Source organism: Gadus morhua, chromosome 22 (genome assembly GCF_902167405.1).
Source record: "Gadus morhua chromosome 22, gadMor3.0, whole genome shotgun sequence".
Classification (NCBI taxonomy): Eukaryota; Metazoa; Chordata; class Actinopteri; order Gadiformes; family Gadidae; genus Gadus; species Gadus morhua.
This window is the reverse complement of record NC_044069.1, coordinates 19,392,857-19,402,828: the sequence shown is the minus strand read 5'-3', so window position 1 is coordinate 19,402,828 and position 9,972 is coordinate 19,392,857. Positions and strand designations below refer to the sequence as shown.

The following is a 9,972-nucleotide window of genomic DNA, read 5'->3' as shown; positions in this document are numbered from 1 at the left end:
GTGATTTGTTATGGGGAGGAAGCTGCAGACAGTTTTTGTTTAGGTTAAAATGCACATTTCCATAAAAGGTTTCCCTGAATTGTAACTATATATTGGTAAACTATCATACATTAGACATACATTAAACCAGACCTAAAGCTCATATAATTACCATACTCTGTATTATTTATTAGACAAGGTGGCCTAATGTAGTATGGCATGGGAAGGAGGGATTTGGTGTGTAGCGGTCAAACTTCCTCTCATATTAATGACATTTTAAGACAAGCACCAGCTACCTCCGGCCAATAGGGGGCCCCTGTCCGGCCGGTAGAGGGTCCTGACCGGCCGCTAGGGGGGCCAAGGCGGAAGTGCTAACTCCTTTCCGCCGAAAACCCGGCGCTTGATCCACGAGTGTTGGTCCTTTCTATTTCTTCGTTGGAATAAACAACCACCGAATACGGAGTAAAGGGACTTCAATCATGGTGAGTCTGGGTCATGAATATTTTCCGGCGCTGTTACACTTTTAAAGAAAACATGGATTTATTAGGTTAAGAGGTCTGCTCTGCGGGAGCTACATCGTCTACCGTGAGCTTAGCCAATTGGCTAGTTAGCTAGCTACTAGTCGGTGCGCTGGATAGCTTCGTTCCTAGCCTATGACACAATGTGCAGAGGGACGGTACATCTGTTGATCGGTACATCCGATGAAGAGGTTGCTACAGATGATCGGTACATCTGATGATGAGGATGCTACAGATGATCGATACATCCGATGATGATGCTTCTGATGATGGATACTGATCCTCTTGTTCTCCCCAGAAACCCATCCTGCTGCAGGGGCACGAGCGCTCCATCACTCAGATCAAGTACAACCGGGAGGGAGACCTGCTCTTCTCCGTGGCCAAGGACACGGTAAGGCTACTGAGAGCCGCACGTCACCCTCAGTGAGAGCTCCCGGTCGGTTCCTAAAGTTAAACCAGATGTTTTTGGTTCCAGGTTGTGAACGCGTGGTACTCCGTCAACGGCGAGCGACTGGGGACCTACAATGGTCACACTGGAGCCGTGTGGTGTGTGGACTGTGACTGTATCCTCTTTAGCCCTGCTCTCAGTAGTGTTGGCCTGCCATTACATTCAGTTGGTTTGTTTTGTGTGTTTGTATTGTGTGAGAACGGTCAATGTCCTTAACACTGTGACTCAGGGGACACCAAGAACGTGTTGACGGGGTCTGCAGACAACAGCTGTCGACTGTGGGACTGTGAAACAGGTAGGGCGTGAGGCAGGCATTGGTAATTTTAGGTATATTTTGTAAATGATCATCAGCGATTGCCAGATAGTCATCGTTTTTGAACGTGTGTAATGTATTTGACTGGTGGTGTTACGACCATGGCAGCCACGGGTCCACTGTAAAGTGATGCGTGATCGTTGAGCGGACAGCCCACGTCACTGGTTCAACCGAGGCTCCGTCCTCTGGCAGGTAAACAGCTGGCCCTGCTTGAGACCAGCTCTGCCGTCAGGACCTGTGGCTTCGACTTCAGCGGCAACATCATCATGTTCTCCACGGACAAGCAGATGGGCTACCAGTGCTTCCTCAACTTCTTCGACCTGAGGGATCCCCAGCAAATAAGTAAACAGCCTCCTCAGTTACAACAGAGAAAAGAGAACGTTAATCTCCATAATGTTAAAACAATGGACTGTATTTAATGATCTCGTGTTTAAATCGCAGTGTGTAGGATTTAGTCTCTCAGTCAATAGGCTGGAACCTTTCAGGATCATAAAACCATCGAGACGTCTTCTGCCCACTCCTACTGGCTGTGTGATTGTATTACCGTATTATTATTGACTGCAGACATGTCTGGGACATTTTAGCTTCAAGCTAGATGAGCTGTGTCTTTGTGTCTTTAAAAAGGTGGTTTGATGGATTTTAGCTAAATGAATAGTGTTCGTATGAATCAAGCCTCTTCAGTGAAAGTGTTGGCTCATGCCGCTCTTTGTGGTGCAGAGGACAACCAGCCCTACATGACGGTGCCCTGCAGCGAGTCCAAGATCACCAGCGCCGTGTGGGGGCCCCTGGGCGATTACGTCATCGCCGGACACGAGAGCGGAGAGATGAACCAGTTCAGCGCCAAGGTGGCTCTTCTTTCCTGTTGTGGTTTCCCATGTTTAGTGTGTCCTGACTCAACGCTAGAGGGTAGTGGAGTGTAGTGTCCTGAGTACAGCAGGGTAACTGAGGGTAGTTACCCGGACTGCAGGCTACAGGGTAACTTGCCCTGAGTGTAACTGGGTGCGTTGTCCACAGTCTGGGGAGGTCCTGAAGAAGATCAAGGAGCACACCAAGCAGATCAACGACATGCAGAGCTCCGTGGACCTCACCATGGTGATCAGCGCCTCCAAGGACAACACTGCCAAGGTAGCCCGCCGCCCCTCCGCCCAGATACAGCCGACTATAAACACACGCCGTCGTGTGGGTGTCAATTACTGACCATGTTTAACGGTGTTCTCGATTATCCAGCTGTTTGACTCCACAACTCTGGATCACATCAAGACCTTCAAAACTGAGCGACCCGTTAACTCTGCGGCCATTTCGCCCATCATGGACCACGTAAGGCAACCTCATGGTCAATGCTGAAACAGAATCATTATCCAAGCTTTGCAGCTACAAGAGTCATTAAGCATTTGAAGGGTGGCCCACTTCTAGCTCTATACCCATTAGGTTTGCCTCTTGTGTTTTTTTCCTATCAGGTGGTGATGGGAGGTGGACAGGAGGCCATGGAGGTCACCACCACATCTACCAGGATCGGCAAGTTTGAGGCCAGGTAAGAGGATATCCCCCTGGCAGTCTGCGGTCTCTTTAGCTATATGGCGTTGAGCACAGCCTCTCACAGATGCAAGTGTTGAATGCAGTCTTCTCTCTGCCCCCCCTCCAGGTTTTTCCATGCTGCTTATGAAGAGGAGTTTGGGAGAGTCAAGGGTCACTTCGGCCCCATCAACTGTGTGGCCTTCCACCCGGATGGAAAGAGGTAGGAGACCCGACGCATTTTACAATCAGGGTTAAACCCCATACAAATTTTCTAAATAACGATTTGATTCAAACGTTCTCTAGAAACGACAGGAAACAGCCTGGCAATTGCTCTACTTTTACACTAAGAACCACGTCCTCCTGCCCTAGTGACAGTTCAGCAGAGCCTCAGCGAGTAGAATGAAACCTCCCTGAAGGAGGCGTGTGGAGTCTGTTTAGAACCTAAGTTGGGCCCTGCAATGAACTGAATGTTTTCTTCCATCTGCAGCTACAGCAGCGGGGGAGAGGACGGCTACGTGAGGATTCACTACTTCGACCCACATTACTTTGACTTTGAGCTGGAGGCCTAACCACAAAGGAATACCAACCGACCAGGGCCCCTACCCTAATGAACTGTCACGTCTACGGGTGCCAGCGGGGCCTTCGCATGGATGAAGGGTTGTGACCCAGAAGACCGTTTATTTCATCCCTGGAGTTTTTGTATTGTTAAAATCTGCAGTAGTTTTGCCATCTAACTTGACTCCTGCATTAAACCTGATTAAATTCCATGCACAGCCCCATTCTTTGTACACTATATGGAGACATAATTGAAAGCAGTTTCTTTATTTCTTATTACAAAGTTTAGGGTAATGCACATTTCACAAGGATCAAACGCTCATACACCTGGAGGCATAATATCTAAAACTAGTCACTCCTCAACATTATCCCCAAAGAGGTATAAACTCATTCACACAAATAAAAAAGGGTAATGACCAAATAGCAATAGGACGACGGCATAAGGAAATGTATTGATACTAAAAATAAGTTACTGGATAGGAATTATGAGAAGTCTTGCCAAAGTAATGCCTACTCCAAACATGCAACTTACTGATTTTTACAAAAGTCCCAAAGGGTACAGAAAGTGTTTAAAAGGATCCTTTAGTGTGTAGAGAATATTTTAATCATAACCAAACCCTCAGACTAAATCCAACACGTTGGACTTAGTTTGGGTACGTTATATGACCAGGGTGTTTTTAATAATAGATTCAATTTATAGCGCTCTTCTCACACTCAAAGTGCTTTTTTTTTTTTTTACTGTCTGACTTAAACCCCTGCGCTCCTTTGTTGAGCACAAGGTGAATTGTAATACTTTTTGAATATTCAAATCAATTCCGAATGGCAACACTTTGGCCTGCTGTCCTGTTTGCACTCATCTAGAAATCCTATGAGGTTAAAAAAGTGATTTGAGCCAGGCAGTTCAGGAGGCACAGATGTTAAAAGTGGATTAGAAAATAAGTCCTTGGTTTTCAACATTGCAGTAGGATTGGATTTGTGGTGGGGGGGGGGGCCCGGCATCGTCTCACTTTGACCTGGGGAGTCAAGTGGTCTTCGCCTCTTCTTTTGGTCTAAATAAAAAGGAGACATGTGGTCAGTCAATGTTTCTTAATGAATATGAACATATGGAGACCAACCGGTCCATGCAGCATCACTTACCCAGATGTGTCCATCTTCTCTTCTTCCTTCTCCTCCTCTTTCACTTCTGCTAAGAAACCGATAGAAGGGTCATTAACATTAGCAGTAGGACAATTGGTAGAAAAAAATAGAAATGTGTTGACCGGTTAATCCAAGATGGAAATTAAGCCACCTTTAGATGGACTACAGGTGGCCTGACCTGTAGTCCTTTAGATGGACTAGAGGCCAGGCCACCTGTAGTCCTTTAGATGGACTAGAGGCCAGGCCACCTGTAGTCCTTTAGATGGACTAGAGGCCAGGCCACCTGTAGTCCTTTAGATGGACTAGAGGCCAGGCCACCTGTAGTCCTTTAGATGGACTACAGGCCAGGCCACCTGTAGTCCTTTAGATGGACTACAGGCCAGGCCACCTGTAGTCCTTGAGATGGACGACAGGCCACCTGTAGTCCTTTAGATGGACGACAGGCCACCTGTAGTCCTTTAGATGGACGACAGGCCAGGCGGTGGTAGTGGTGCCTCACCTTTCTTCTCCTCGCCCTCCTTCTCCTCCTCCTTCTTCACACGCTTGGGCTTCTTGTGGTTGGCTGCGTTCCTGCGGCCCCCGCCCTGGCCCTCGGCCTCGTCCTCAGAGTCTGAGAACTCCTCTTCACACGCGATCCTCTTGTCGTGGGCGCGGACTGAAACCAACCGTGGAACAGGCACCAATTAGCATCCACCCTCACATCGTATACACAACAAGACCGCTCAATGTTTGTAACCCGGGGGGGGGGGGCCCTCACTTCTAGGGACAGGAAGGGGTCCCGTCCATTGAGTCAGACCCACCCACCCCCAACATTTGTAGCCCCCCTCAGTGTGATGGCACACACTTTCATATTGACTTGATTTACCGACAGAGGGTTGAAAACAAAAAAACATGATTTGGGCCGGGGGGCCAATCAGGTTTACTAGATCCTAGGGCGGGGGGCCAATCAGGTTTACTAGATCCTAGGGCGGGGGGCCAATCAGGTTTACTGGATCCTAGGGCCGGGGCATAATCAGGTTTACTGGATCCTAGGGCCACGGTATGCATCGCTGGACCACAGGAACAGGTCTTGAGATATGGTCATCATAAACAAGGTGACACCAACCGTGGGAGGTGCACAGAGGGTCTGGTTAGAGGACTTACTGGAGACCCTCTTGTCGGGGTCCTCGTCGTCCTCCTCAGCGCTGTCGGGGTGCGGGGCGTCCTCGGGGATGGCCTGCATCTGCACGCCGGGCGCGTGGGGCAGCATGCGCAGGTTCTCGAACAGCCGCTGCTTGATCTTCTCCAGGTACTCGCCCGTGTTCTGGTTGGTCATGTTGGACGGGCTGATGTGCAGCTTGAAGTCCGGCCCGAAGTACTCAAAGTAGTCGTTGTAGGGCAGCTCGTTGGGGATGGAGCAGTCCAGCGCCACCGCCGTCTCGTAGGTCCAGCAGCGGGCCACGTTCCTGATGGTGTAGCCGCCTCCCCCCAGCATCAGCAGGGGCAGGTTGAAGCTCTTCATGTACTCCACACACTTGGCATGGCCTGGACACAACACACAGATCAGGACACAACACACACAAACACGCCGTTAAGGACAAGACACACACAACGTTCAGGACCCCCCCACCCACACAAACACCCACAATTTTACTCCGACCTGACCCTTGGAGACCCCCTCTCGGAGCCGACGTACCCTTGATGGTGAGATTGAAGCAGCCCAGCCGGTCACCGGAGAGTGAGTCGGCGCCACACTGGAGGACCACAGCACTGGGCTGGTACATCTCCATCACTTTGGCCATGATCTACACATGACACACCAAAGGAACATTACACACCAACAATGTGCTTACTACACCAATCAGGATCCACCAAGACCCCCTGAAGGCCCCTACATTAGACCCTGAGGTGGCTCTAATCTAGGGAGACTCACGGGTTTAAAGATGGCTTCGTATGACTCGTCGTCGATGCCGTCCCTCAGGGGGTAGTTGACTGCGTAGTACTTGCCCTTCCCGGCTCCAATGTCCTGTGAATATTCATGGTTAACATTCAATGTTGTGCTTTTTTAGATTATGTTTGCATTATACACACACAAACAAAGCAAACTCAATACCCTATGCCTGATGACTTGCATGCACACAGACATAGACTTACCCTCAGGTCTCCAGTGCCGGGGAAGTACTCCCCATACTTGTGGAAGGAGACGGTCATGACGCGGTCGGTGGTGTAGAAGGCCTCCTCCACACCGTCCCCGTGGTGGATGTCGATGTCGATGTACAGCACCCTCTGGTGGTACCTGCAGGACACAGCGTCGGGGTGTTAGTGCATCCCATAGTTAACAACTAGATGACGGATGCCTTTTAGATGATGGCCAAAAAAGATTGCCAAGTGACTCAATTAGTGCATGAAAAATATCTATACAAATTTCTTGAAGAATCATCATGCGAGGCCACTGATGCATACATACTAGAAGGCATACTAGTCGAGGGTTTGTATGCAATGGAAAGAAAGCGCCCACAAAAGGCTGTGTTGACCACCAAAGGCAGTGTGAAGTTTCTCCTCCCAGCCTCGCTGGGTCAGGCCACTCCCACTTACTTGAGCAGCTCCAGGATGGCCAGCACGATGTCGTTGACGTAGCAGAACCCCGATGCCTCCGACTTCTTGGCGTGGTGGAGCCCTCCGGCCCAGTTGATGGCGATGTCCGTCTGCTGCTTGTTCAGCTTCACCGCCCCAGCTACACGGGGGGGGGGGGGGGGGGGAGAGATATGGATCAGAGGGGACCCCTGGAGCTGGTCTCTAAAGCTTAAGAACATGGAACTCATGAACTCAGCGTTAACCTTACCCAATCAAAACTGTGTGTCAATATGCATCGCAACCCCCACTACCAGAATGATTTCCAACAAGGCAGGGTGAACGTGAGCTGAATAATGCACAGCTGAGGAAACGTACCGACAGAGCCCCCGGTGGAGAGCTGGCAGAACTCAAAGAGCCCATCAAACACAGGACAGTCCTCCCCTACGTTGACTGGGGAGAGGAAACCAAAGATTAGAATATAAACCTATAGCTTACATGATGATCTATCATTTAAAGACATTAACCGGGATGAGGCAGCACTCTGATGAAGAAAAGAGCTCACATCTCTGCATCTGTTTGCTGTACTCTGACATGTTGTCCGGCCGGATAGACCGGAGAAACTTGATGTAGTCGTCGCTGTGGTACTTGGTCATCTCCTCGCCGTTGGCCTTGTGTGGTCTCTGGAGGAACAACACACCCAGCAGTGGGTTACCTTCTCCTCACAGTCAGTCGGCACAGTGTTACACAGGAAAATAGAACCTGTTCAATTTTGTTATTTCTTAATTCTGACGACATACATTGTGCAATGCGTTTGTGGTTCAGAACTGGCCTCTTGTAACCAGCTACTATCAGAGAGATGGTTATATATTACCCATTAGTTAAGTAATGTTTTTATGAGCAGGGTGTCAGGAGAGATATCAAAAGTTTGCGATTGAGAATGCACAGCATTGCTTTGAAATAGTTAAATAGAAATAACTCATCATATATTTATACACAATGAAACAAAAGACCTCAACACTGCATGTTTGTGGATCCCGGGAGGAAGTGGCCACTACTCACATAGATCTCCATCTTCCTGTACAGCCCGTAGTTGAGCAGGAGGTTGTGGGTCATGCGAATCCTGTGGGGCTTCATTGGATGGCCCTGGCCATAGTAGTAGTTACCAACGTCCCCTGAAAATTTTCGCAGAAAGCAATTATCTCAAACCATTATTTTTGTTTTTTTCTTTTAGTTATCCTCAATACATAATTTATATTCAGTTGAGCGTTACAAATCATTGATAATACTACAGTATGGCAGCACACAATGGAGATTGTTGCACCCACTGTAAAATAAGAGTGTGGTTTTTGGTGAAACAGCCCTATCCTATGGACGGTAGTGGGTTTATAACGGGGGACGATACCGAACTGGCCGGTCACGGTCCCCTAGAAACATGATTTACGCAACTTGTATGGCAAACGGATGAAAATTAGGATTTGAAGATAGGTTGATTCAACGGATTGATGATAGAGGAAGTGGATGGATGGGATGAACCTCTTAACGCCGGTCGCTCAGGGGTTCATACCCCAGAGGCGAACAGTTCTCAGAGACCCAACATGATTGGATTTTATGGAAGAAATTAAGCGTTCATTTTAAATATGGTAAACAATATCAGTAAGGCACAGCACAATAGCTAAACAACGAGATGTAGCCGCACAACAAGCTAACATTAGCAGCACAGGCTGGTTAGCTAGCACTCGAGCTAGCACGCCGGCTACCCTTGTTCGTTATTCGTTTGGCTCCACTTTACAGAAGGATAACATGCAATTATTAATCGATCTGTGTACAAGGTTCGCATGATTCTAAACCTATGCAAAACAAGAGTGCATATATATTATATTTACCGTCATAATAATAGCAAACTTTCTTCTTTGTTCCTTGAGACAGCGCCATTTTAGCCCGGTTCTCCCCGCTGCTCGGTCTGTCTCGACAGGGAGGAGCTGCTGCTGCGCTATCGACCAATCGGAGCGGACCAGGGAGCTGCAGCTGCTCTGCGGACCAATCAGAGCCGACTGGTGGAGATGAGGGAGGACTTCACCATCAGTGGCTCTTTATTATGGATATATACTCAATGTATATGATCTAATGTATTCATGGACCAATACTGTAACCATCAGCGGTTCTTTGATATAGATATATATACTCAATGTGTATATAATGTATTCATGGAGCAATACTGTAATCCTCAGCAGCTCTTTAATATGGATAGATACTCAATATGTATATAATGTATTCATGGAACAAACTTTAACCATCAGCGGCTGCCCTAGATATATACTCAATGTATAATATCTAATGTATTCGTGGAGCAATACTGTAACCATCAGCGGCTCTTTAATATAGATATATACTCAATGCATATCGAATGTAGGCTATTCATGGAGCAATACTGTAACTATCTCTTAATATAGATACACTCAATGTATAATGTCTAATGTATTCATGGAGGACTACTGTAACAATCATTGGCACTTCAATATAAATATATACTCAATGTATATCTAATGCATTCAATACCACAACCAAATGTTAGTGCTAGATTAAAAACAGTTAAATGTGAAGTGGTTATTGAGCAATATTCCATATTTGTTGGTACAAACAATGTAATAAGATGGATATTAATTGCACAAAGCGTAACGATTATGTTTGAAAATGATCAGTCATGTGGGACTCAAACTGACTGTGATTTACTGCCAACAGCGTCACCTGCTGTCCCACTAAAAATTCTGGACTATTAGGCGGGCGGAGCCAGGCTAGTCTTTCTAGGAGTTGAGCAGATGAGATGGACCGGGCCCCTGAGTCAGAGCACGGAGACATCTGGCCCTCAATGTTTCATATAAAACCTATCCTTTTTTTTCAATAATTTTCAATTTGTTATGATTATGTGGATAAACTTACATAGCATGGGCTACCAT

General features: G+C 47.5%; 2 protein-coding genes across 3 annotated transcripts; one reads left to right on the top strand and one right to left on the bottom strand.

Moving 5' to 3' along the window:
* The first annotated feature begins 311 nt into the window (after positions 1 to 311).
* eif3i (eukaryotic translation initiation factor 3, subunit I) lies at positions 312 to 3,549 on the top strand. Its single transcript, XM_030347159.1, has 11 exons — positions 312 to 461; positions 796 to 888; positions 973 to 1,060; positions 1,175 to 1,240; positions 1,451 to 1,600; positions 1,976 to 2,103; positions 2,273 to 2,383; positions 2,486 to 2,575; positions 2,716 to 2,789; positions 2,901 to 2,993; positions 3,261 to 3,549. The coding sequence occupies exons 1-11, from the start codon at positions 459 to 461 to the stop codon at positions 3,340 to 3,342; spliced, it is 978 nt and encodes a 325-aa protein (XP_030203019.1). The 5' UTR covers positions 312 to 458; the 3' UTR covers positions 3,343 to 3,549.
* Positions 3,550 to 3,579: 30 nt separating this feature from the next.
* hdac1 (histone deacetylase 1) lies at positions 3,580 to 9,027 on the bottom strand. Of its 2 annotated transcripts, none has more exons than XM_030347157.1 (12): positions 8,902 to 9,027; positions 8,078 to 8,190; positions 7,581 to 7,698; positions 7,394 to 7,468; positions 7,040 to 7,178; positions 6,599 to 6,740; positions 6,378 to 6,470; positions 6,141 to 6,249; positions 5,609 to 5,989; positions 4,965 to 5,120; positions 4,466 to 4,514; positions 3,580 to 4,377 (listed from the first exon to the last, which is right to left on the bottom strand). In XM_030347157.1, the coding sequence occupies exons 1-12, from the start codon at positions 8,948 to 8,950 to the stop codon at positions 4,350 to 4,352; spliced, it is 1,452 nt and encodes a 483-aa protein (XP_030203017.1). In that variant the 5' UTR covers positions 8,951 to 9,027; the 3' UTR covers positions 3,580 to 4,349. The 2 variants fall into 2 exon arrangements, with proteins under 2 accessions (XP_030203017.1, XP_030203018.1); XM_030347158.1 differs by having other exon boundaries at positions 4,466 to 4,511.
* Between the last annotated feature and the right edge of the window lie 945 nt (positions 9,028 to 9,972).